General features: G+C 47.3%; 1 protein-coding gene across 2 annotated transcripts; it reads left to right on the top strand.

The window, feature by feature from the left end:
* Ggt7 (gamma-glutamyltransferase 7) lies at positions 1–27,396 on the top strand. 2 transcript variants are annotated; one of them, XM_059261723.1, is made up of 15 exons: positions 1–184; positions 9,746–9,981; positions 10,231–10,382; positions 11,854–11,971; positions 13,311–13,378; positions 13,589–13,662; positions 13,973–14,169; positions 15,585–15,672; positions 17,346–17,473; positions 17,648–17,736; positions 20,536–20,685; positions 20,806–20,923; positions 21,644–21,781; positions 22,889–22,981; positions 26,624–27,396. In XM_059261723.1, exons 1-15 carry the CDS (start codon positions 16–18, stop codon positions 26,684–26,686), a joined length of 1,881 nt encoding a protein of 626 aa, XP_059117706.1. In that variant the 5' UTR covers positions 1–15; the 3' UTR covers positions 26,687–27,396. The 2 variants fall into 2 exon arrangements, with proteins under 2 accessions (XP_059117706.1, XP_059117705.1); XM_059261722.1 differs by having other exon boundaries at positions 22,889–22,988; positions 26,624–27,391.

Genomic DNA, 27,396 nt, shown 5'->3' with positions numbered 1-27,396 from the left:
GGGGTTAGGGCGAGGATGGCGGCAGAGAACGAGGCTAGCCAGGAGAGTGCCCTAGGCGCCTACTCGCCAGTGGACTACATGAGCATCACCAGCTTCCCGCGGCTGCCCGAGGACGAGCCAGCGCCTGCGGCCCCGCTGAGGGGCCGCAAGGACGAGGACGCCTTCCTGGGAGACCCGGATACCGGTGAGGCCCTCTGGCCCCATCCCTGCCCCGCCTTGGGGGGGTCCCGGTCCTCCTTCATCTGTTCTGGGCATCCTCTTCCAGTCTCCCATCTCCTCCATCCATCCTTTCATCCTGGACCTCTCTCCTTCTCCCTCAGCTCCGTTAACTGTGTGGTGGGGAAAAAGGTATTTTTGCCTTAGAGGCGTAGGATGCGACACGGGAGAGGATGCAAGGACTGCGGTAGGAAGGATTATGATTACCCGTTAGGAAGAACCTATTGAGAAGGAAGGACTGCTGGAAGGGAGAGCCTAAAGAACAGCTGTGGTCACCTAGGAAAGGCTTCTCTTTAGTCACAGAGGACAGGATATTAGACACCAAGTCACAGGCTGCAGCAGGAGGGGATGGAGTCTAGATCTTAAGGAGAACTTCACCACAGCTAGGGATTATGGGAAGCATTGAGTCCGGAGAAGAGCTGAGAATCCATCTCTTCATGTCCAGAGATGAGTAAAGAAAACATGATTCCCTTCTGTCTGAGAATTCTGGATATTGGGAGACAAGGGGATGGACTGCATGACCTCTCAAAGTCCTTGGGGACTACAGTGCCTTTGATGTTCTGTGGATTACTCTACCCCTTCCAGAGATTTGGGTCTGGCCCGGATGTTAGCTGGGTTGGTGGGAGCGGCTGGTCAGCAACAAGATTGTTCCCCAGGAAGCAGTCTCCAAATTTTACTGTGTTCTCAACCCTCTGCAGAAACTGAAGGAGATGGGGGTGGGGGAGGGAGGCAGGACTTGAGAGAGAGCTGGGGGCCAAGAGCTCTCTTAGTATTCCTTCCCTAGTGCTATCTCTCCTATCCATGTGGCCCAGCTCTATACTCCCCTCCATTCTTTATCCTGCATCCCTATGACCTCTTTCCCTCAACGTCACTTCCTGGCATTAGAGCATCTTTCTGCCTCCCTCTCTGTCTTCCTCCGGGTGCCTGCACTTGAGCTTTATCCCTTTCTGTACTGGTGGATGCTGCTTTGCTGGCCCAGCTCTTCCTGTTCTGTTGTCACTCCTGGCCTGACAGTTCTCTCCCACTTTTTGGTCATATGGTTCTGACCAGCAGGTCCCACCAACCTGACTGGATTTACCTGTGATGGGGTGTGGAGACTTTGGGTCCTCAAATGTCAGAGCTGCCCATCAAAACTAATTTTCTTGGGGGATTAGCCTTGGTGGTAGAAGGAAGAATGTTTGGGAAAGTATGTGCTTGTGGAACCAGCCATCTGGTCAACCCAGGTTTTCTATTCAGAGATTGAGTAGTGCAGTCCTGACTCACTATATTGTAGTAGATGTGCCTACCCTGTACTGGGCCTTAGTTTTCTCTTCCAATAAAGAATGCCCATCTGTCCTAAATAACAGATTAGATCTTTGATGTGTCATCTCCTGATCCCTTGTTAAAGCCATTGCTTTATAAAAGTCTGTGGTTATTTACTTGGGCAGTGATGTGATTACTGCATGCCTATAAATCCTCTAAGGGCAGGAATCATAGCTTTTTTAAAAAATTCATTATCCTTTCTCCAGCATTCAGCAAAGTGTTGGGTACTCAATAAATAATTGTTGAACGAATAGATGAAAGAGAGAAGATCTCAGGATGAAATAATGACAGGGAATGGAGTTCCCAAACCTCAAGAATGCCTTAGGGGAGTTAAGTGTAGGCTGTGTCCTGATGTGCATGGCAATTCAACCAAGAGGGGCTGGGGTTGTATGTAACTCAGTGGTAGAACACTTGCCTAGAAATCCAGCCTGGACCCTGGTTACCTGAGCTTCTGGGAACTTAAACCTTATCACAAAGGTATTCACCAAGGTTCCCAGGGCCTTGCCTTGGGGTGCCTTGACATCATAACAATATAAGCATTTAGATGCCGTGTCACTTAGGCCTGTTTCCAAGTCCCAAGAGTCTTTTGGTCCGGCTAGACCAGCTTATTGGCTAATATGACCTTCTATATTCTCAACCTAATAGTGCCACCTAGTGGCACTGCCCTGTCTTCTTAGCCAAAACCTTGGTTGTGCCTGGCTAGCCTGTAGACTGGCACTCTCCAAAATCAAGTGCCAGGCATCCCAAGCAGGCCCCAGAGAAAAGAGAGCTAGATAGCGACCACTTCAGGATTAGGAAATGCCTTTGTTCCCTGTCTTCCACAAGGAAGCCGCGTGAGCCTTCTTCCTTTCCTAGGCATTAGCCGCTACTTATTTTGCAGATACTCAACCTTCAACATTCTATGCCGAAATCAGCATGTCTTCACCACACACTCCCTTTTTGTCCAGTGCCATTCTCAGTGAGTGATGCTGCCTTTCAGTCAGTGTCCAAAGTAGAAGCCCGGAAGCCACCTTTGAATCTTTCCCTCTTTTCTTCTCACTTTCAAAATGTGACTTGGTTTTCTATGTCCTCCCGCCTAAGAAGTCCCTAAATTCCATCCGAGCACCATGTCATCACCTCTCTAGACTAAGCTACTAGCCTGTTGTGCCTTTGTGACTCCTAAGTTCCCAGCTTAGTCTGCTGCTGCCCTCACCCCAAGTACACTCGCCACTCTGTACTTCTGATCATGGCACTCCCAAGTTCAGAAATCTCTCCTTAAGGGAATTCAAATCCAGACTAGGCTACCTAGGGATTCAAGCCCAACCTAGGATATATCATAGCCTGTTTTTTAAAAAATATGGAGGAGAAAGAAAATTAAAAATGTTTTAAAGGTTTATTTATTTATTATGTGTACAGTGTTCTGCCTACATGCCAGAAGAGGGCACTAGATCTCATTATAGATGGTTGTGAGACACCATGTGGATGCTGGGAATTAAACTTAGGACCTCTGGAAGGACTTAGGACCTCTGAGCCATCTCTCCAGCCCCCCAAAATTAAATATTTTGACCAGCTACTTTCAGACAGCAACTCCTTGTGCCTCACAAATTCGGGATAATCAAAATTAAACCCACCTTTCTCCTAAAACATACTGGGTTATTGTTTGTTTAATTACTTGGGATTTTGTTTGTTTGTTTGTTTTTGTTTATTTAGGATTTCATTTGTTTGTTTTGAAACTGAGTTCTTACTCTGTGGCTCAGGTTGGATTGGAACTCACTATGTAGTTGAGGCTGTCTTGGAACTTACTATTGTAACCCACACTGTCCCCAAATTAATGGCCACCCGGATGCTTCAGCCTCCTGAGTGCTGGGATTGCAAGTTTGAACCACAGTGTCTGTCTTTAATAAACTGTTTCCTTCTGTCCTCAAACCAATCTTTCCCAATGTGTAATCTTGCTTTTATTAGTGGGATTATTGCCCTACCATGTACACAGGGCACATATCATGTGCTCAAGAAACTTTTCCCCCTACTTTCGGTATTTTTTCCTCAGTATCTAATTTTGCTGAATAAATGAGTATCTTGGTATGCTGGTTGAATAATCTTAAGTAGACCGAGTTGTAGTGGGACCATATTATCTTCATCTGAAGTCATTTTATCTCTTTGGAGAAAACAAATTGAAAGGCAGGTACCTGGAAATAACTAAAGTTAGGTAGTAAGGTTAGATTTTTGCTTATTTGCATTTTGTTTTTGTTTTTTGAGACAGGGTTTCTCTGTGTAGCTTTGTGCCTTTCCTGGAACTCACTTGGTAGCCCAGGCTGGCCTCGAACTTGCAGAGATCCGCCTGCCTCTGCCTCCCGAGTGCTAGGATTAAAGGCGTGCGCCACCACCGCTCGGCTGCTTATTTGCATTTTTTGAGACAAAACCTTATGTATCCCAGGGAAGTTTTGATCTCCTGATCCTTCTGCCTCTACTTCCCAAGTGTGAGGAATCACAGATGTGTGCCACCACACTCACCTAGCTCATTAGATTGGCTTTGGGCATTGGAAATAGCTACCCATGCCACATAGCACAATAGAAAGGGGCTATCAAGTGACACAGTCTCCATTCTCCCACTTATTCATGCTATGGCCTTAGACAGATGGTCCCACTTAGCCTCGGATTCTTCATCTGTCAAGTGAGCAGAGTGGAGCCTAGCTCGTGAAATCATGAAAATACTTCAATGAGGAAATATATGCAAAAAACCTAGGGTATCATCAGCATCAATAAATACAAGCTCTTGCTGGGGAGATGGCTCAGTGGGTAAAGCCTATGCTGGCCAAGTGTGTGGACGTTAGTTCAAATCTCCAGAACCCATCTAAAAAGCCAAGCATGACAGGGCACATTTGTAATTCCAGTGCTTCTGCAGTGAGATGGGAGATTGAGGCAGGAACCCAGGAACACATGGGCCAGCTAGCCTGTGTACATGGCTGCAGACAAGAGCCTCTGTCTCAAGCAAGATGGAAGACCAGGACCACCGCCCAAAGCTGTCCTCTAACTTCCACCCATGCTCAAAGTTACATACAAGAGCATACATGTATGTGCACACACATACATCATACACACACATACACATACGTTGTACAATAGATAAATAGAAGTTCAAAGCCCCTTCTTGCCCTTCTTTTGATACTTCTGTGGGGCTAGGAGGGGTTTATATCCACAGTGGATATTTAACACTGTTTGTTTAATGAATTCTGATTTACAGACTGATAGTGATGATGTTGTGGTTTAGATGCAAGCATGACCAAGGGAGATCCCAGGAAGTCAAACTTTGTTTGTCTGGGGTTTTTTTTAGTATTTTATTATGTGTGTGTTTTGCCTTTTTATCTGTGTACCACATGCATGAAGTACCTGAGGATGCCAGAAGAGGGCATCGGATTCCCTGGAACTGGAGTTACAGACCCTTGTGAGTCTCCATGTGGTTGCTGGAAATTAAACTCAGGCCCTCTGCAAGAGCAGTCTGTGCTCTTAACCACTGGGCCACTTCTCCAGCATGATAGGCTTTTAAAAAAAATAAATAATTAATCCCAGCACTCGGGAGGCAGAGGCAGGCAGATCTCTGTGAGTTCGAGGCCAGCCTGGGCTACCAAGTGAGTCCCAGGAAAGGTGCAAAGCTACACAGAGAAACCCTGTCTCGAAAAATCAAAATAAATAAATAAATAAATAAATAAATAAATAAATAAATAAATAAAAAGTTAAAAACAGAGCATCAGGCACACATGTGGTGCACAGATATACATGCAGACAAAACATAAAATTACAATACCATAAAATAATTTAAAAGCAAAAGAGTTAAAGCAAATTAACAATTATTTGCTTATTGTAAAAAAACAAAATAAAATAGTGAGGAAAATAAAAGTCCATTTCTTTTTTTTTCTTTTCTTTTCTTTCTTTTTTTTCCCAAGACAGGGTTTCTCTATGTAGTCCTGGCTATCCTATCTATAGACCAGGCTGGCCTCAAACTCACACAGATCCATCTGCCTCTGTCTCCTGAGCTCTGGGATTAAAGGTGAGTGCCAACATGCCTGGCCTATCCTTTTTTTATGATTTTATTTTTGACTTTAATTATGTGTATGTGTGGGTATCTGTATGTAAGGACAGAAGCCAGAGGTGTCTGATCCTCTGGAGCTGGAGTTACGGACAGTTATGAATCACCTAGCATAGGTGCTGGGAACTGAACTCCAGTTCTCAGCAAGAACAATGCACACTAGCCACGGAACAAGCTATCTGGTCCCACCCTCCAGTTCTTTTCGTTGTTTTTGGAGACAGGGTCTTTCTTTTAAGAAGCTCTCTCTGTCCTAGAACTCACTATGTAGAGCAGGTTAGCCTCCAACTCACAGAGATCCTCCTGCCTTTGCTTCCTAAGTGCTAGGATTAAAGGTGTGCACCACCACACCCACTACCCCCCAATTCTCTCCTCCTCCTCTCTTGTTTCTGCTGCTTTTCACACCGCAAGCTAGAAGGCCGGCCAGCTTCCAGACAATTCTCCTGTCTCTGCCTGCCATCTTACTGAAGGAGTTTTGGACTTAGATCTGCAAGCCACCACATCTGGCTCTTTCTGGGTTTGGTGGATCAAATTCAAGTCACCAAGTTTGTGTAGCACTGAACCATCTCACCAGCCCTATTCCTTTTGATTTTTATCCTTCTGTGTGTATGCACATGTGTGAGAGTATGTGTGAGAATGCACGTGTGTGCAAGTGTGTGCAGAAGCCAGAGGACAACCTCAGGTGTCATCATCAGAAACATCATTCACTTCCTTTTGAGACAAGATGTCTCACTGGTCTGGAGCCTTCCACTTAGGCTAATCTGGCTGGCTATCAAACCCAGGGACCCTTCTGGACCTGCTTCCCTAGCACTGGGCTTATACGTGCATGTCATAATGTCTGGCTTTTTTTTTTTTTAAGATTTTATTACATTTAGCAGGCAGTGGTGGCACATGCCTTTAATCCCAGCACTCAGAAGGTAGAGGTGGATCACTGTGAGTTTAAGGCCAGCCTGGCCTACAGAGGGAATTCTAGCACAGCCAGGGCTGTTACATAGAGAACCCCTTGTCTCAAAAAACCCAAGAGAGAGACCCTGCTTAAACAAGGTGAGAGGAGAGATGGGAACCCAGAAAAATCCTCTGACCATCACACCTGCTGCAGCATACGCACTCCTCTCTGTTCTCTGTCTGTCTCTGTCTCTGTCTTTCTGTCTTTGTTTCTAATTCTGTGTGTGTGTGTGTGTGTGTGTGTGTGTGTGTGTGTGTGTTTCAGACACACACAATAATCATCATAATAATAACAATAATAATAAAATTTTAAACTTTTTTTAAATTTAATTTTATTTTATTTTACAATACAGTTCAGTTCTACATATCAGCCACGGATTCCTTTGTTCTCCCCCCTCCCGCCCCCTCCCCTATCCCACAGCCTACCCCCTATTCCTACCTCCTCCAGGGCAAAGCCTCCCCTGAGGACTGAGATCAACCTAGTAGACTCAGTCCAGGCAGGTCCAGTTCCCTCCTCCCAGGCCGAGCCAAGCGACCCTGCATAGGCCCCAGGTTTCAAACAGCCAACTCATGCAATGAGCACAGGACCCGATCCCACTGCCTGGATGCCTCCCAAACAGATCAAGCCAATCAACTGTCTCACCCATTCAGAGGGCCTGATCCAGTTGGGGGCCCCTCAGCCATTGATCTCGCTCTGTAGACCAGGCTGGCCTCGAATTCACAGAGATCTACCTGGCTCTGCCTCCCCAGTGCTGGGACTAAAGGCGTGCACCACCACCACCCAGCTGACAGTCAAATTTTGTTATCACTCAAACATTTAAACTTATAGAGAACTTATCATGAATACAACAACAAGGTGTTAAAGTCATCTTCTTATTTCCTCATTCACAAATATCTAGAACTTTCTGGTTATTGGGGTATTGTTTCAAGTGTAATGGCACCCAGAGGAGAGGACTGTGGGATCAGAGAAGGTGTGTGTGCCACTGCAAGTGCACATGGAGGCCAGAGTAAGACCCCGGCCCTTCCTCAGTCACTCTCTACCTCAACCCTTGAGACAGTCTCTCACCGAACCAGTGCTGACCTTTTCGGCTAGACTGCCTGAGGAGCTAGCTCTCAGGATCTCCTGTCTCTGTCTCACAATGCTGGACTGACAGCTGTGTGCGGCCCTGCCCAGCAGTTCATGTGGGTAGAAAAGGAACTGACTCCTGTACCTGGCCCATCTGTTAGGGATGAGCTGCATTCTTAGGATGAGGAAGGTGAGGCTCATGGCTTAAAGTGGCTTGTCCATAAGTGGCTGGCTTTCAACTCCCCCTCGCCTCCATTCTTATTTTCCTCCAGTCTGTTCTTCACACTGCAGCCAGAGGAATCATTTGAAAACACAAGACAGATGGTGTCTTAGTCAGTGTTCTATTGCTGTGAAGAGACACCATGACCATGGCAACTCTTTTTTTTTGTTTTTTGGTTGTTTTTTTTTTTTTTTTTTTTTTTTTTTTTTTTTTTTTTTTGGTTTTTTGAGACAGGGTTTCTCTGAGTAACAGCTCTGGCTGTCCTGGAACTTGCTTTGTAGACCAGACTGCCCTCAAACTCACAGAGATCCGCCTGGACCATGGCAACTCTTATAAAAGGAAGCATTTAATTGTCACTTGCTTACAGCTTGAGAGGGTTTGTCCGTTGGAATCCTGGCAGGAAGTATGGCAGCACACAGGCAGATGTGGTGCTGGAGAAGTAGCTGAGCATTCTATGTCGGGATCCATAGGCATTAGAGACACACACACACACACACACACACACACACACACACACACACACACTGGGCCTGGCACGGGTTTTTGAAACCCCAAAACCCACCCCCAGTGACACACTTCCAATAAGGCCACACCACCTAATCCTTTCAAATAGGGCTATTCACTGATGACTAAGCATTCAGATGTGTGAGTCTCTGGGGGCCATTCTTATTCAAACCAATAGATGGCTTCACAGTGTTACTCACAACTCTCTAGTGGCCTCTCATAACAGGTCAAAGCCAAGTTCCCAGTGTTTGTAGGACCAGTATACAGGACTGACCTCCACCCTGATTGATCGCCCACTCCGTTCCTGCCACATCAGAGCCACCAGACCTTAGTTATTTCTATCAGATGTCAGACTCATCCCTACATTAGGTCCTTTGAACCTGCTGCTCTCTTCCTAGAACATTCTGTCCATAAACTCCTTGTTCTCTACCAGTGTTAGCTTTTTCTTATCCCTTCATTCTCCTTTCAAAAGTCATTTCCTCAGGAGGCCCTCACCTGAATTCCCTGGTAAGCAATTAAGCAATCCTCCTTCCCTCTTAACATTTCATTCCGTGCTCCTGTGTGTGTGTGTGTGTGTGTGTGTGTGTGTGTGTGCGCACACGTGCGCGCGCCATGTGTGGAGGGAGGCCAGAGTAGAACCTTGGATATCGTCCCTTATTGCTCTTGGCCTTATTGCTTTGAGACAGTCTCTCACTGAACCAGAAGCTGGCCTTTTTGGGGAGATTGGCTGGGGAGCTAACTCGTCTCAGGATCAGCTTGTCTCTGCCCCACAATGGTGTCAGGAGCGTTTTATGTGGGAGCTGGGGAGTTGAACTCAGGTCTTCATACTTGCAGAGACCTTAACCCTGAGTACTCTTGCAATGCTCTTACTACTGAGCCAACTCCCCAGCCCCTCATGCTTTATATAACCTCCACCACAACTTGTTTGTTTGTTTTCTTTTCCTGCATTGGACCGAGAACGTATGCAAATATGGCAATTAGCTGCTCTAGTATAAGGCCAGACTTATAGTAGGCGCTTGTAACTATCCAATGAATGGGTGCGTGGAGCAAGGCTGGAAGCCAAGGTAGCTGGCTTGGTAGTTGCCTCCTTGTCCTGTAGGCTTTGATACCCAACTAGGACAGGATAAGGTTTCCAGGGGAGGCTCAACACCCTCACACTCCTGGCTGTTCTCAGCCCCGGGTACCAGTCTCATGGGTATTTGCTAGAGGCAGAAATCCAACCTTTCAGCTGGCCAGTTTGAGGTCTTTTTCCACCTGGGGACTGCCTTCCTGCGGGGGCACTAAGATGTGTTGGGGTGGACATAAACTGAGCGGTGCAGGGCAGTGGGGTTTGTGTGGTGGGCGGAGCAAGGAGGGGCCGTGTGGGACGCCCGCCCTGAGGACTGCAGGGCCAGGTAGGAGGCTGCTAGACCGACACCCAGCCGTCCCACAGACCCGGACTCCTTCCTGAAGTCCGCCCGGCTGCAACGGCTGCCTTCATCCTCATCCGAGATGGGCAGTCAGGACGGGTCACCACTACGGGAGACACGCAAGGACCCCTTCTCAGCTGCAGCAGCTGAGTGCTCCTGCCGCCAGGACGGGCTCACGGTCATCGTCACCGCCTGCCTCACTTTTGCCACGGGTGTCACCGTGGCGCTCGTCATGCAGATCTACTTCGGGGACCCCCAGGTGAGGGCAGCAGATGGGCAGAGGGGACTTGGGAGAAGGGAGTGAGGAAAAGCTTGGGAGGGTGATGGGAACTGAATGGCGGTGGTGGGAGCCTCCTAGGAAATGGGAAGGGAAGAGATGACGCGAGAGAGGAAGGTTCCCAAAGGACATGGCTCTGAGAATCAGGACATGAAGGTCAAAGTTCTAGTTAATGGAGATACTTGGGGGTGGTGGAGAGCCCTACTAGCCCACTCTTCTCTTGCCTCCCAGATCTTCCAGCAGGGTGCTGTGGTGACGGATGCCTCCCGTTGCACGGCACTGGGCATGGAGGTGCTCAGTAAACAAGGCTCTTCCGTGGATGCAGCTGTGGCAGCAGCCTTGTGTTTGGGGATCGTGGCTCCACACAGTTCTGGCCTGGGCGGGTAAGGAGCTGGGTAAGGACCTGGTGGAGGCCTGGGTCCCTCAGGCCTACTTCTTGTGGCCTGACTGCAGGTTTCTCTTGATTGGAGCTTAAGGCGAAGATAGGTCCATACTCCTTGCATTTTCTCTTTCTTTAATTTAACTTTATTTTAGTGCATTGATGTTGGATCCCCTGAAACTGGAGTTACAGACAGTTGTGAGCTGCCATGTGGGTGCTGGGGATTGAACCCCAGTCCTCTGGGTGAGCAGCCAATGCTCTAAACCACTGAACCATCTCCCAGCCCCGAATTTTCTCTTTGAATAAAGAGTTTGACTTTTTCTCCCTGGATAGAGTCAGAATCGCAGAACTACCATAGGGAAGAATTGGAGGTGTGTTCAGAAGCGTTCATGGTTCTCCACCAGGAGAGAGATGTTGGGGTGTATAAAATGAGCTGTATGGGGGTTGGGGATTTAGCTCAGTGGTAGAGCGCTTGCCTAGCAAGCACAAGGCCCTGGGTTCAGTCCTCAGCTCTGAAAATAAAATAAAATAAAATGAGCAGCACAGGCAGCAATGGGGTATCAATTAATGCAGGAATGCTCCAACTTTTAGGTTTACAAATCCCTGTGACTCTGATAAAAACTGTGGACTTTGTCCACAGAAAAGACACCCCAGGCTTGAAGTTCTTAAAACCAAGGTTAGAAATTGGACACTCAAAAGCCAGACCCAGCACCTGGACTGGTTTGGTTTGACTATTTAAAAAAAAATTTTTTTTAAAGTTTGCTGTTGTTAAAACATCAATAGTTTTCATAAACATGCAGATTGCTAACCTCTCCGGAACAATCAGGAGATCTAGTAACATGGAGTCCATGTCCCCATGTGGCTACAGTTATCTGGAGCTGAGCAAAGCTCTTCCCATGATGGGTCAGGGCGCTGACCACTTTGCTGTCCTTCCAGCTACTTTGTTATTTACCTCCCCCGCCTTCCTTATTTTGTTACTTGGCTGCACACATTTAACTTTGCCACCCCCATCTCAGATGTAAATATGCCACAGAAAAGGAACAAGCTGACAAAATTCATTCTCTTGGTAGGACCAACCCTCCAGGCTCTACCAACGAAATTCCCCTTTTGGCTTCGCATGGTTTTATTCTTACATAATCCAGTCCTGGGGGAAGGGGAGGGTATACCAAGTAGGCAGGTGCAGGAAGCTGGCAGGGGTCCAGCTCTGGTCTAGGGAGGGGACAGAACAGCCTGTTCCCCCAGTCCCTGCATTTTTCCTAATCAGGGATTAAAGTCTCCAGTAACCTGGGTCCCCTACCCCCTTGATTTCACCCTCTGGAGGCTGGCTAAGTTTCTGAATTCCTGCTGGGGAGAGGACTCCAAATCTGACCCAGTGTGGCAAACAGCCTCACCACAGGGGATTAAGGGAGTGGTAGTCTAATCGTTCCAAAGGCTGACATGTTCTCATCGCTTTCCACTCTCTGTGTCTTTCACAGAGGGGGTGTGATGCTGGTACATGACATCCGACGAAATGAGAGCCACCTAATTGATTTCCGGGAGTCTGCACCCGGGGCCCTCAGGGAAGAGGCCCTGCAGAGGTCCTGGGATACCAAGGTGAGGACCCTGGTGAGAAGAGAGGGCCCAGGGGAGGGGGTGGGCGTCTCCCTATGTTCCCTCCCGCTAACCTGAGCATTGGTTTGCTGCAAATCTACTATGGGGGTGTAAAATGAGTTGAGCAAAATGCTCTTAGTCTGTGTCACGACAGGCAGCTTGCCCCTCCCCATCTAAAATAGTGCACAAGGACCAACTGAGGCCGCTCAGTTGGTAATGACATTTGCCACTAAGCCTGACAACCTAAGTTTGATTTCCAGGACCCACACAGTAGAAGGAGAGGACCTATTCCTACAAGTTGTCCTTTGATAGGCACACACACACACACACACACACACACACACACATCATGGTATATGTGCATACTCATACACACACATACAGACAGACTAATTAATTAAAATAAATATAATTTTAAAATAAAATGGACAAAAAGTTTGGATGACTAATAACAGATAACACCGCAACACCTTACTTCTCTGGCAGTCTTACCTGTCTGGAAGAAAGCAAAAGGCCACCTTTGAGTACCCGAGATATCACTCAGTTGTGGCCTTAAAGCTCATCTATGGCAGGCTGTCGGTGGTGGAGCACACCTTTAATCCCAGCACCTGGGAGGCAGAAGCAGATGGATCTCTGTGGGTTTGAGGCCAGCCTGGGCTACAGAGTGAGTTCCAGGGCAGCCAGAGCTACACAGAGAAACCCTGTCTTTAAAAACAAACAAACAAAACCAACAAGAGCAAACAAACAAACAAACAGACAGACAGACAACCAACAGAAACCTCATCCCTCTCCCTCTCAGCCTGGTGATGTGACTGTGCCAGGCTGTGCCGTATCAGGAGAAAGAAACACTAGAGGCAACCTCACTATTTAGTGAGCGCAAAGGAGGAAACAGTAACTTGGGAAAGCAGGTGTTTAGTGCCGTGGGAAAAACCAAGCCCACCTTGAGTTGTCACAGCTCACATGATGGTGGCATGAAGATGAACTGGCTAAACTGAGGTCCTTTGTTCCCCGTTTAAAAAGACAAGGGTACCCGTTACCCAATGTGAGCAGAATCTTACCCAGATTGTTTATGTCCTGCCTCTTGAAAGGGTTTGCTTAAATTTATTACGTCCTTCAACTATGGCAGACAAAGACCTTTCTGCATTTGCATGTAGGAAATCAGGGAAATCAGAGATGAGGGAGAGGTACCCCCTGGGGAAAGCTAGACCCTCTCCTGGGATACTTGGCCTGTGTCTCTCCCCTGTGCCAGCCATTCCTGGCTTGGGGCTCTGCGGAGTTCAGCCCAGCCCCCCCCTTCCAGTGACCTGGTCTCCTCTCTCCCTCGCCTGCCCGCCTCGCCCAGCCTGGGCTCTTGGTGGGGGTCCCCGGAATGGTCAAAGGGCTACATGAAGCTCATCAGCTCTATGGCAGGTAAAGACCCTCCCCTGGGGACCAGGGGCCTCTGCCTACATCCCTCTTTGGGTGGCCTTCTCCTGTCCTCCTGGATTCTTCCCTTCCCAACTCCCTTCCTAATATCCCCTTCCCTTGCCAGGATTCTCCTTCCCAGGAACCCCCCTTCCCCCAGGACCCCTCCTCCTCCCCCCAGGACCTCCTCCACCCCCTGCTCTCCGGCCCCTTCAGGCTGCCCTGGTCCCAAGTCCTGGCCTTCGCAGCAGCTGTGGCCCAAGATGGCTTCAACGTGACCCATGATCTAGGTCAGTGGGGCCTGGAGGTAGGGGGGAGGGTACAAGATTAATGGGGGAGGCCTTTGAGATTCGGGCCCCAAGGAAAGGGCTTCTTTTTTCCAGTTTGCTCCTCAGACTTCTTCCCATCCACCTGGAGGCAGCCTCCAGGGAGAGGCTCTGAGAAGAGCCTATATGTATCCCTGCCCCCCCCCATGACAGGCTTCTGGGGAGCCAGACTCTCAGGGCCAGTCCCCTAGCCCTCACCCACCCCACCTATTACGAGTCTCAGCCGTCAATCCAGCCTTGGCCTCAGCCACCCAGCCTCTCCACCTTCCCCTAGCCCATGCCTTGGCTGAGCAGCTGCCTCCCAATGCGTCGGATCGCTTCCTGGAGACTTTCCTGCCATCGGGCCACCCACCTTTGCCTGGCTCCCTGCTGCGACGGCCCGATCTAGCTGAGGTCCTGGATATACTTGGCATCGCTGGCCCTGCCGCCTTCTACAATGGTGGCAACCTCACATTGGAGATGGTGGCCGAGGTGAGTGTGATGGTTGGAGGTGGGGTATGCCCAGTGACCCCACAGAAGGGATGTCATCCTCCCTTTCTCCTCTACATGGTTTCTGGTTGTATGCTTCACAAAGAAAATTAACTTCTGGCGACAGAAATGAGACCCGTGGTTATTAAGGGCAAGAAGCATTGCCTACTGTGGGACATGAAAAACAAGGGAGAGAGATGCTCTGTCTTGACAGGGAAGCTGGGCTTCTCAGGCCAGTGCCAACTGTACAGGAGTCTGGTCTACTTCTTTCCAGGCCTGGTGAAAACCTGGCCCAGAATCTCTCCTGCTCCGTCTGGGATTTTCCAATAACTGATGGTAATATTTTCTTCCTTGGTAACTATCAGGGCTGAGGAGGTTGATTTAGGACGGTACCCTCTAATTCCAAACAGGCTTAGTCTAGGGTAGTCATGGATTCTGAGAATATTGTCAAAGAAAAGTTCAAGATCAGGGTGCACAGGCCAGTTGAGTGGTACTGTGCGTTGGGGACATTTGTCTAAACCACTGTTATAGACTGTGGGGATTACATAGGGGTGTCATTCAGTCATGAAGTACATTCTCTGTACCAGGCACCGTATTTTATTAAACTGCCAGACACATGACTATATACTAGCCAAGAAATTCAATGAATAGTTCACTAAGGGCAGATAAGTCAAAAGTTTTACGTACAAGAAAGTACAAAAAGATTGATAGTAGTAACACTAATTTAAAATTGGCATGGGGCTGGAGAGATGGCTCAGTGGTTAAGAGCACTGGCTACTCTTCTTGAGGACCAGGTTTGCTTCCCAACATCCACTGGGCTTACAACCATCTGTAACTCCAATTGGGGGAATCTGATGCCCTCTTCTGGCCTCAGTGGGCACTGCATGCATGTGGTGCACAGACAACCAGGCAGACAAAACACCTATACACATAAAATAATTTTAAATTATTTTTAAAAGATTGACAATGAATGTGCTGCTAGAATGGAAGCACATTAATTTGTACAAGATTAGTGCATTGGTAGGAAAGAGTGCTTAATTATGTTCAATAGGGTGAATCCTATCAGGATCATTCAAAGTTCAGAGTTTTGTAGGAGCCGAAATATTTGGAGGGGGACCATGCTAAGTCTCAAACCTAGGGCCTTGAGCATCCTAGACAAGCACTCTACCACTGATCTACACCCCCAGCCCTGGAGTATCTTTAATTGGTAATAGTGAAATGTCATATTCAGTTTTGATAACTCTTACACACGTGTTATTTCCTCTGCCTCCCTTTCCCTTGGGCTGATGGGATCCCTAAAGGACATGCTGCTGGCTACAGAAGGGACTAAAGTTATAAAGAGCTTACATGTCTGAGACATGTATCATGGGCCATACCCACATGCTCACAGTGATGGATGGACATTTTCTCCCTAACAGGCTCAGCACGCAGGGGGTGTCATAACTGAAGAGGACTTTAGCAACTATAGCGCCCTCATGGAGAAGCCTGTGTGTGGAGTGTACCGAGGTGACCTCTCCCCCAGCTCCCAAGGGTCCCCACTCAGGAGAAGCTTTCCAGTCCATGGCCACATCTTTTTGGCCTGGAAACTCCTCTCCATGTCACAGGAGATAAGCCGAGGCAATGAGCTCCCTAGGCAGCCAACTGTTGAAACATGCCAGAGCCAGCCACCTTCTGAAATAACCATGGGGTCAGTTACCCTAAGTGATTAGGATGTGGTGGGGGGGGGGGCATCTAGCCAATGGCTAAGACCTGGAAGTTTGGGGTTCTGAACACTTCCTTTTGTTTTGTGGAGATTTGTTATTTATTTGCTTTTTTATGGTACTGGGGATTGGGCTTTTCATAGAGGACAAATTCCCCATCACTGAGTTACATCCCCAGATGCTGAGGTTTTCTTGATTTGGGTTCTGTATTGCCTCAACTCTGTCCCCTAGCTCCCTTTTCATTGACCCATGCTTCTTAGGAAGAATTTGTCAGACCAAAGTCCATCTAAGGGCAGAATAAACCCTTAAGACAATCACATACTTGGCCCTCGTTGACAGTAAAGAAGACAACTGAGGCCTAGCAAGGGATGGGAACAACCTGCCTGACTCAAGAAACCAATCAGAAATGCAGGAACCCAAGCCTGTGGCATGAATGCAGTTTATATTTGCTGATCCCAAGATGTTGGGCTCTAGGTCCTTTGGGAGTTCTTAGATTCTCTCCTCTCTAGGAAGGACAGGTGACACCAAGCCCCAGGTGAGATTTCCCCTGAGGTCATAGTTCCAGGCTCCTGTCTTCCTGATTCCTCAACCAGAGGTAGTTGTATGTGACACAGAGTATAGCTTTGGAGTCGGGAGGGCCTAGGTGAGCATCAGCTGTACCTCTTGCTTTGAACTTCCCACTCTGAGCCTTGGTTTCCTCCTTAAAATGGAGACAGTAATGGGTGTCCACATCTCAGGGTGTCCATGAGGATCTGATGAGATAATGTAGGAAGTTGCCTTGACCACAGTGGACACTGAACACATACCGGGTTTCCTGGTTTCCCTCCCCAGGCTGGGTTGTCTCAGTGGTCCAGGGCCTTGAGTACCATAGGCTTCACCTGATCTCTTCTAGTCCCATAAGTTGCTTCTTCTGCCTCAGTTTCTGCCCCTCTAGAACAGGGTTGATTTGATGAGTCAGGAAGTTGATGTCAGTGTTGTGATTGTTCTTTTAATGTCCAACCACTGAATAACAAAGTATGAAGGGAAGGCTGCTGCTCCCAAGAAGTTTCAGGTTGAGAGGAACCATCAGGGCCCTGAAACAGTTCCTGGCCTGTGGGAGGGATTGAAGGAAGTTCATGGCAAACATGGATTCTGTATACATTTGCTAACCTGTCCCTGCTTTGCTGGTGACCTGTAATGTGACTCTGAGCAAGATACAGATTTAGTATGTTTGCCTCCAATGTGAGTACCACACAGCTCTTAAGTCTTAGTTTCCCCCTCTGGCAGAGGAAGCCGAAGACCAATGCCTGATTTCAAGCTCGGCCCCGCCTCTAACCAGCATGTAAACTTCAGGGGGTCCCTTTGCCTCTTAGTTGTTTCCTTTCCTCGTCTAACAAGGGCTATTGCTGTGTGTATAATGGTGGGATGTGCATACAAGATGTGATATATGAAGATGACTTGACCCCTCTCCTGCCATCTGGTCATTTCCTGTCCTTTCAGGCCACCTGGTTCTCAGTCCCCCACCCCCACACACAGGCCCTGCCCTCATCAGTGCTCTCAACATCCTAGAGGGCTTCAACCTCACCAGCCTGGTGGCCCGTGAGCAGGCGCTTCACTGGGTAGCAGAGGTAAGGCCTGCTCTTCCACCTCACCTGGATTTGGGAACACTAGAAATGGGAAAATGGAGTACCTCCTTGGAGAAGGACTAAACACCTTTGAGTTTTCTTAAACATGAGAATTCCCCGAGTGAGGGTGCTGGGAGGGGCCTGGCAGCCTTTTCCACATCCCTGCTATGTTTTCAGACCCTGAAGATTGCATTGGCCCTGGCTAGCAGACTGGGAGATCCTGTCTACGATTCTACCATCACTGAGAGCATGGATGACATGCTCAGGTTTGTCCCGGGACATGACCCTGGGTGCTGTAGAAATCGGGGTAGATGTGGGAGAAGGGATCAGGTAAAAAGCTAGTGAAGTGTCAGGTCCCTTTCAACTGAACCCTGACTCAGTGTGACACTAGGTGCCCCTGGCTGCATCACCTTCCCTGTCTGCACAGTGAGTTAGTCAACTGCTTATGAATCCTTCTTGACCTCTGCATAGAAAAGGGAAGTGTGAGAGCAACAAAATAGTCTCCATGCAAATGCTGTTGTTGATGGGGCTTCTGAGGGGCTGTATCTTTGCCAGCAGCACAGTAGTGACGTTAGACTCTGGTGAGACTTACCTCCATTACATCTGCACTTTAACATTTGCTAGCTCTCACTCTGGGAGGGTCGCGTAAACTCACTAAGTCTGAGTCCATGAGGAGCCTGGCAGTACTGTAGCCACTCTGTGAGGTTTTCATGATAATAACCTGTAAATAAATAAAAGAATAACATGTAAATAGCACATTAACTGGGGACATAGTAAATGTGTGATAAATGCAACTATTATTATTAATTGGCCATAGAAGTAGGAATGGGTTGATTGTTTGACTGCTACTGTACCTGACTTACAGTCTAGCTCCAGGAAAATCAGAAAGCAAAAAATGTGGTTAGTGTAAATTTGTACTATTACTCAAACATCACTCTATATATTAAGTTGTGAGCAACTTATAATTTAAAAGCAAAAAGATGGGGATTCAGAGGTTTCAGAGAAAGGGATGCATAGTTGCAAATATAGCAGGAGTAAGTTCAAGAGGCCTCTTGCATAGCATGGTGACTCTAGTTAATGACAAGCTATTGTATTTTGAATAATACAAAGAGTTTGCTATTTTCACTACAAAAAAATGATAACTGTGGACTATCACAGTTGTTAATTAGTAATATCTGACCATTCCTCCATGTGTATGTACTTCCTCCTCAAAACATCATGCTGGTGGCTTGTGTCTATAATTCCAGCAAACAGGAGGATGAGGCAAGAGGATTGCCATAAGTTCAAGGTCAGCTGGGACTACATAGTAAGTTACAGGTCAACCTGAGCTACAATGTGAGCTGCTTTATATGAAACACATCTAATTGTACCTGTCAGTTTAAAACTATGGAGATGGGGGAGATAGCTCATTGGGTAAAAACACTTTCAGCACAAGCATGGGGACCTGAGTTTGAATCCCTGTTACCCATATAAAAACCCGGCATGGGTGTCTGTAGTTTTAGTAAGCTATAGCAAAAGCTACTATCATGCTGGGTATGGTGGCATACACTTTTAACCCCAGCACTCTGGAGGTAGAGGCAGACAGATCTCTGAATTTAAGACCAACGTAGTCTACCTAGTGAGTACCAGGCCAGCCAGGGCTAGAAAGAGAGATCCTGTCTCAAAAAACAAAAACCAAAGTTAATATCACTTATCAAAACAAGGGAAAAATAAGAGCACTGAAAACTAATGAACATCCAAGCATGAAGACTAAGCCTGGCCTGCCGCCCAAGGCCCTGCAGCTCACTGTGTGGTCATCAGCCTTTTGGGTTGAAAACCAAATGAATGTCTTTGGTAGTCCTTGCTACCAAAAGTGATAATGGAGAACTCTTCAGTTGGGCTTAATTTAAGCATGAAAACTTTAGCTCTAAAACATGCCTGCATTTACATGAAATATATGCAACTATTTCAGTTAGTAAATAGTTAGTGAGGGCTTATTGTGTTTTCTTAACCCTGAAAATAGAAAACCTAATAACAAATAAAGATCCCCATATACAAAGATCTTCCTTCAACTAAAACATTGCCGCTTTCTCTCCCTCCTCCTCCTCTTGGGACAGAATCTTCTATATAACCAAGCCTGGCCTTGAACTCTACACAGTCTAGTTCTGAGCTAGCACTTAGAAATCTTCCACTGCTACCTTCTAAGTGCGGAGATTACAGTTAGTCACCACCAAACACTTCTAGCTTCTAACTAAATGTTTTTTTGTTTGTTTTGCTTTATTATTTTTTTTATTTTATGTGCATTGGTGTTTGGCCTACATGTATGTCTATGTGAGGATGCCGGATTTCTTGGAACTAAAGTTATAAACAGTTGTAAGGTGCCATGTGGATGCTGGGAATTGAACCTGGGTCCTCTAGAAGAGCAGCCAGTGTTCTTAACCACTGAGCCATCTCTCCAGCCCCCTGACTAAGTGTTTTTAAAACTTTATTTTATTTTTTAATGATGATAATGATGTGCGATACATGTATGCATGTGGGGCCATATACTTGCCACTGGGTGTGTGTAGAGGTCAGAGGACAACTTTATAGAACCAGTTCTCCCCATCTACCTTAATGTGAGTCCTGGGGATTGAACTCAGGTTGTCAGGCTTGCACAGAAAGCATCTTTACCCACTGAGCCATCTCATGGGCCCCATCGAACTAAATTCTTAATGAACTTTAGTTCCAAACTACAAACATTAGACCAAGTCAGTCAAGCTTGTTTATCCCAAACAAGTATCTCAGAGCATCCACTGGGCCCCAGACACTTTCATAGAAAGGAGTAGAGCCAAATAACTGTGATTCTTGATGGGAACATTAAGTAAAATAAAAAGCTGGCCCTGGATTCTGAATAACACCTAAATAAGTTGGTTCAATAGTTATTTTCTGGGAGTTTCCTATGCATTAGCAGTGTGAGCTACCATTGCAGGCTTAATATCCCAGTAAAGAAGGCAGATTTAGCCAAGTGATCCCATGAACATCACAGCAGACAGGTGGGATGTAATAAAAGCTGTTGTGTGCTCATTCCTCTACCACCCTCTTTGCAGCAAGGTGGAGGCCGCCAACTTCCGGGGCCACATCAGTGACTCTCAGGCAGCCCCTGCCCCGCTCCTTCCTGTCTATGAGCTGGATGGGGCTCCCACAGCCGCCCAGGTGCTGGTCATGGGCCCTGATGACTTCATTGTGGCCATGGTCAGGTATGTCAGCTCAGGCTTAGAACCAGTGACAACAAGTCATTCCAAGCAGGATGGAACCGGGGGCTGGGTAAAGGTGAAGGCAGCCACAGGGCTCACTCAACCTCTCTTCTGCCCACCCAGCTCCCTGAACCGGCCATTTGGTAGTGGCCTCATCACTCCCTCTGGGATCCTACTCAACAGCCAGATGCTGGACTTCTCCTGGCCCAACAGGACTGCTAACCACTCTGCACCCAGCCTGGTAGGCTCTTGCTTCCCTATCTTCCCAGGGACCTTGAGGCTAGATAGGGCATGCAGCACCATGGATCCTCCTTCCCCCCTGTTTCCTTTAAGAACTTCTGCTTTAAGGAAACAAGATGTTCACTTCATCCCCATCCGTGCTAAATCTGGAGCATGGAGGCTGGTGGGTCTAAGGAATCCTTGTGCCATTCCGTCACGATATTAGTGTGACTAAGCAAAGTCTTGCCTCCTGTATGGACAGTGAGACCACTGACCCCCATTTGGTGCTTGGGCTCTTGCTAAGGTTATATACTGCTGGGCTGGTGCTCAGATCTGTGACTGGACACCAACTAGGGGCCAGGAGGAGGAAGTTAGGTATTACCGTCCCCTTGGAGACCAGCACTTCTACCCTGGCAAGCTTCCTATAAGGCAAAGACACAGAGATGGTCCAATGGGAATTCTGCTGTCCCCATTACCATTTTTCTCGGCTCAGTCTCTTCCCCATTCATCCATCCGAACCTCACAGCTCAGTGGTTCCACGGCTCACTTGCTCTTCCTATGCTAGTCTTCCAGGAACACTTCCTTTTTCACAGACAGCACATTGTTGCCAGGAAGGGACCCATCTCCCAGGAGCTGAGCTTGTGGACCGCAGAGAAGAGCAGTGGGGATGGTGATAAACTGGTCCTTTCCTTGTGTCGCTCCACTCTACATCTCCCTTTTCATCTCTACCCTCTGGCAACAGGAGAACTCAGTACAGCCAGGGAAGCGGCCCCTCTCCTTCCTGCTGCCCACTGTAGTCCGACCAGCAGAGGGGCTCTGTGGGACCTACCTCGCTCTGGGAGCCAATGGAGCTGCCCGAGGCCTCAGTGGCCTGACCCAGGTGAGATGTACCCCATTTTGAGTCTTTTGTAGTCAGGAGCCATGCTGTGACCTGGTCTGCAGGTGCCCCATGTATCTCTGGGTTGTTTTTCATCACTTTCCTGGCAATCTCAAGCTATACACATTGTACCAGGCCTGTGCTAGGCACAGATGGACTGGGCTGGGCTTCATAATGAAAGTGGGGCCCCGAAGATCTCTGTCTCCACAAGTTTCAGGGGAAGTCACAGGGCCCGTAGAATTCAGAAATAATTTAACCTCTAGGCCGCTTGTGTTCTGTAAGCCTCAAGTCCCATCATCCCCTGTTCTGTATCTGAATAGACCACCAGCCCTCTGTGGGGTCTTATTTTGAAAGGAAGGTCCTGCTGCTCTTCAGAATACCTCAAGACAGTTCCATGAGTGCCTTGAACACCTGACACACACCAGGCTCGTGTTTTTGATGAGCTAACTCTGGAATTAGACTCCCGTGAGTTCCGGCCCAAGGGCTGCCAGTCTTCAGCTGTGTGATGCTGGGGAAATCCCTTAACCATCCTGAACCTTAGTATCCTTGCCTGTGAAGTGGAGATAACAATAGCTAACATCACAGAGTCCTTACTAGGTGCTAGGCTAGTGATGTGATGTTGACCCCTTTAACAACTGTGGGAGGAATGACTGTTTGGATTTCACAAAGAAGGAAACTGAAGCTCAGACAGGTTAAGAAGTTGGCTCAAGTTCATTGGCTAGTAGCATTGGGTAGGAAGTTCAGTTCCAGTGTCTATCCAACCCCTAACCATTGAGCTGAAACTACCCATATTGATCCCTAAATCACCCTCACTGTTAACCCTGCCTTCTCAGAGAGAAGAAAAGGAAGCCCTTGGCTAGATTATTGAAGACTAATGCTAGTAGTGCCTCTTCCTTCAACTCTAAAATGGAGGCATGTGGCTCTCAGGTTCCTCCTCTGTAAAGTGGGGACAGTTATCATAGGTTTCCAGAGCTATTGCAAGACTTAGATGACACACCTAGTGTAAGCTTCCTAAAGACTAAAGAGTTTGGACCCAGGATGAGAGCTATGAAGTCTTGAATCATTGTCCCCAGAACAGCTCTGATGTTTTTGCTCCTTGCCTACCCACAGGTTCTACTGAATGTCCTGACGTTGAACCGGAACCTGAGTGACAGCCTGGCCCGAGGACGACTCCACCCAGACCTGCAGTCCAACCTCCTGCAGGTGGACAGTGAGTGCAGAGCAAATCCTATAGGATGGGCACAGGGATTGGTAGAGAAGGGCTCTCCCAGGGTTCCTCCTGCCTTTTCTTCCTTTTTGTGAAGGTTTGGGCAGGGCGAGGAGGGGGGTTTCCCATGAAAAATTCCTGTAGAGCTAATGTAAGATCTGGGGATTGGAACCACCTTGACATTTCCTGACTTTGTGACAATAGGAAATCCATGTCTCAACTCTTGAGACTTCATTTTCTTCTTATAAAATGAGATAATAGCTGTTTTATGCAAAGTTTCATTCAGTGGTGTATGATGAACACCTACTATGTGCCAAGCATCATCCCAGCTTCAAGGATACTGCATTTATAAGCAGACAGAAAAATAATCAGAGAAATGTGCACCAGCAAAAGAAATGCTTAGGCACAGCATCAGAGCAGGATGATGTAATTGGACCTACAGGGATCGGGGAAGGCTTCTCTTTGGTGCCATCTAAGCTGAGATCTGAAGAGTGAGAAAGCCCCTACCATGCCAAAAACTGGGGCAGAGCTTTGTAGACCAAGAACAAGAGCGGAGAACTCAGAGCAGAATTGGGCTTCATGTTTTTTTAAGAAATAAAAAGAGACCCAGGTGAATGAGGATGTGCTAAGATCAGAGAGGAGAGCAGGGACCAGATCATGACCTCAGCAGTTTATGGTGAGGAGATAGAGTTGCCCCTAACAACAAAAGCTTGCTTTTGGACATGGTTTAGTTTTATAAATAGGAAAACATTGCACTTTTGAGTAGTTTTTATTATAATCTACTCTGCTAGTTCAAAGAGATCCAGAATTGATTGAGACAGTCCTTACTTAGTCAATGTCATCACTGTTTTGCAGATCAAGAAGCTCATGGTGGTTATAAACTAGTTAAAAATCTACCAGCAAGTAGCTTTAGGTTTCACAGAGGAGGTGGTGACTGGCTGAATTAGGGGTGGAAATTCGGCATGTAATGATAAATGACTTTCTGGACAGGAGGAACAGTCTGTGAACAAGCCAGAAAGGATGGCGTGGGAGAGCATTAGTAAGACCAGCTGTCTCCCAAACTTCTGAATTTACCTAGCACCTTTGTTACTTTACACAAACTTTACGTCACTCTGTGCATAATCTCTACAGATGCACTCCTTTAAAAATTTTATTTATTTTTATTTTCTGTGCGTTTGTGTTTTGTCTGTGCATGTATTTTTATATGAAGGTGTCGAATCCCCTGGAGTTGGAGTTACAGACAGTTGTGAGCTGCCCTGTGGGTGCTGGGATTGAACCTGGGTTCTTTGGAAGAGCAGCTAGTACTCTTAACCTCTGGAGCCATCTCTCCAGCCGTCCCCTCCTCTCCTTTTTTACTAAGTGTAGTTTGAAAGTAAACCTAAATCACAAATAGGAAAATGACATCATTTGCAACAAATAGATGATGAGTAGTTATTTAAAACTCAAATATGTTTAGGTTATCATTACGTGATAGTGTCTGCAGAAGGCCTGGAGGATTACTCTCACTGTGTGAGAGTTCAGGAAATGTTAGAGACCAGCCTGAAACTTGATCCTTGCCATGATCAAAAGAATGAAAAGTGAACCACAAAGGAACTAGATTTATGATATGATTATTTGATGCTATTCAATAATATGGAGTTTTTAGTGGCTGAGCATGGTGGCACATGCCTTTAATCGCAGCACTCAGGAAGCAGAGGTTGGTGGATCTGAGTTCGAGGCCAGCCTGGTCTATAGAGTGAGTTTCAGGACAGCCAGAGCTACATAATAGAGAGACTCTGTCTCAAAAACAAACAAACAAACAAAAAAACAAAAACAAAAACAAAAACAAACAAACATACAAATAAATAATAATGCTTTTTCTTAATACCACCTAAAATCACCCTGTCTGGGGACATAAGAAGACCAAATCTCTATAAAGGAACAAGGGAAGTGACATAAACTAGGCCTGTTGTTGAGGTCTAAGTTTAGAAGTCCTCAACTGAGGAGAGACTGTGGCCTGATTGGCATTAGGTGGGGGAGGTGGACTGAAGAGACGAGAGCATGAATCTAGAGAAGCATGTGAAATAAGGCCCAGGGCAGGAGATGACGAAAGTCTGGACTCAAACCAGAGGTTAAACAACGACAGTCTTGCACATATAGACTTAATTTTTACGATGTGCTGACCTTCTCTAAGCACTGGCAGACAGTCACAAACAAGACCACCTGCTCTTTAAAAACCTTAAACTAAGGAAAGAGATACCGTCAATCAGTAGAAACAGTAGTAAATACTTTGGAGGAAAAGCAGGAGGTGCTGGGTGCAGTGGCACACGCCTTTAATCCCAGCACTGAGAGGTAGAAGCAGGCTGCTCTCTGTGAGTTCAAGGCCAGCTTGGTCTACATAGCAACTTCCAGGCCAGCAAAGGATACACAGTGAGATTCAGTCTCAAACCAAACAAAATAAAATAAGATAGCAGGTTATGACTGGGGCTGTAGCACAGTTGGTAGAGTTCTGGCCCAGAACACATGAGGCTCTAGGTTCTATTCCAGTACCATATAAACTGGACCTTATGGTGCTTGCCCTCAATTCCAGTACTCAGGCAGTAGAGGCAGGAGGATCAGAAGTTCAAGGTCATCTTGGCTACTAGGGACATAGGGAGTCTGAGGTCAGGCTGGGCAACATGAAAAAAAGAGAGAGGGGGAGAGAGAAACTTGGCAGGGACTGATATTCTAGATAATAGGGAAATTCTCAAAGAGGTGCCTTTTGACCAAGGACAGGAAGGAAGTAAAACTTTGTGACCCTCCATGGGAAAGCATTCCAAAATGAAGCCCAGCAGGTGCAAAGGCCTTGTTCTTAAGAGACAGCAAGGGGACCTGTATGGCTGGAAGAGAGCTGAGCAAGGCGGAGAATAGAAGGAACTCAGGAGAGGACTTTAGGGAGGGACTAGGGTCCCAGCTGACGGGGGGCCCTGGAGGCTTAGGTGGACTTGGAATTTTATTTTAAGACCTGTCAGAGCCCTTGGAGGGTTTTGTGGGGAGGATACCTTTGGCTAGTGTGTGAAGCTGTAAAGAAAGAAGGCCTGGGCAGATGAACATTAAGTAGACTGTGCGCTAACCCCCACAAGCAGTGGTGGTACTTAAGAGATAGAGTCCAGGCCTTTTGCCATTATTAAGAATGACTGCTGAGGCTGGGTGTGATGGCGCACGCCTTTAATCCCAGCACTCAGGAGGTAGAGGCAGGTGGATCTCTGTGAGTTCGAGGCCAACCTAGTCTACATAGCAAGTTCCGGACAGCTGGAACTACATCATAGAGAGACGCTGTCTGGAAACAAAACAAAACAAAACAAACAAACAAACAAATTACTGTTTATCATTGATCCCTGACTGTATATATGGCTCCGAGCTCAGTGCTTTCTCCTTCATCTCCTTTTGTCCCTGCAACAACTTTATTATTATATTATATATTATTATTATAGGTTCTCTATAATCCCCCATTTTGTGCATGAGGACAAGGAGGCTCGCAGAAGTAAAGCAATTCTGCAAAATCACACAGTTCCTGCTGTTGAAATAATCAAGACTACGAGTCAGATCTGACTGTGAGCTTCCTGAGTCAGTCAGTGCTCTAAATACATGTTTGGGGGGGTGGGGCGAATGGTTTTCAGGTGAGTTCACCGAGGAAGAGATTGAGTTCCTGGAAGCCAGGGGTCACCACGTGGAGAAGGTAGATGTCTTATCCTGGGTCCACGGCAGTCGGAGAACCAACAACTTCATCATCGCTGTGAAGGACCCTCGGAGCCCAGATGCAGCCGGAGCTACCATCCTGTAGAGCATTGGGGTGGGCGGGATCTCTGCTCCCCGCCTTTGCATGTTCCCAGAGTCCCTCTTTCTCCCAGGTTTGGTCTCAGGGGGACCCCATGGATGCCTCAGATCAGGGGCCAGAGGGGATGCTTAGCAAACCCTATCCCAGAGTAACTGGAAAATTCTCCAACTGGAGGCCTTTGGTGGTAATGGTGACGTCAGTGTCCATGACCAGGCAGGCAGGTCCTTGAGGAGTCAGATTGTCTGTCTGTCTCTTCTCCTCTCTCAGCCATGCTGCCCTTGAGCTTAGGGATGTGCTTGCAAACCCTTCTCAAGGGTCTCACAACCCCAACACCTTCAGACTGGTCTGACTTAGGCCTTGTCTTCCATCTCCCTTTTCCTATACCTGGCCCCATTTCTTAAGTGACTAGGATTTTTTTTAAATAGGCCATCATAGGGAGAGGTAATCCTCCCCTTTCCACCAGGTTGAGGCAGGGACCTTGCCTTTGAAGGTCCCCAGGCAGTCGGGTAGGGGTGGGGGTGGGTATCAGCTCAGGGGCTTCCATTTGCAAAGGGGAATTAAAGAAAGAATATTGCTTAACCGTGACTCTGGCTTGATCTCTGTCTAACTGATGTA

The sequence above is a fragment of the Peromyscus eremicus genome, chromosome 4 (genome assembly GCF_949786415.1).
Source record: "Peromyscus eremicus chromosome 4, PerEre_H2_v1, whole genome shotgun sequence".
Lineage (NCBI taxonomy): Eukaryota > Metazoa > Chordata > Mammalia > Rodentia > Cricetidae > Peromyscus > Peromyscus eremicus.
Note: the sequence above shows the minus strand (reverse complement) of the source record. Positions and strands in the feature narration are given on the sequence as shown.

Coding starts and splice junctions, on each gene's coding strand:
- Ggt7 (XM_059261722.1), top strand. CDS start 16: ATGGCGGCAGAGAACGAGGCTAGCCAGGAGAGTGCCCTAGGCGCCTAC. Junction 13,379..13,588: donor GCTCATCAGCTCTATGGCAG/GTAAAGACCCTC, acceptor CGGCCCCTTCAG/GCTGCCCTGGTCCCAAGTCC. Junction 22,989..26,623: donor CAACCTCCTGCAGGTGGACA/GTGAGTGCAGAG, acceptor AATGGTTTTCAG/GTGAGTTCACCGAGGAAGAG.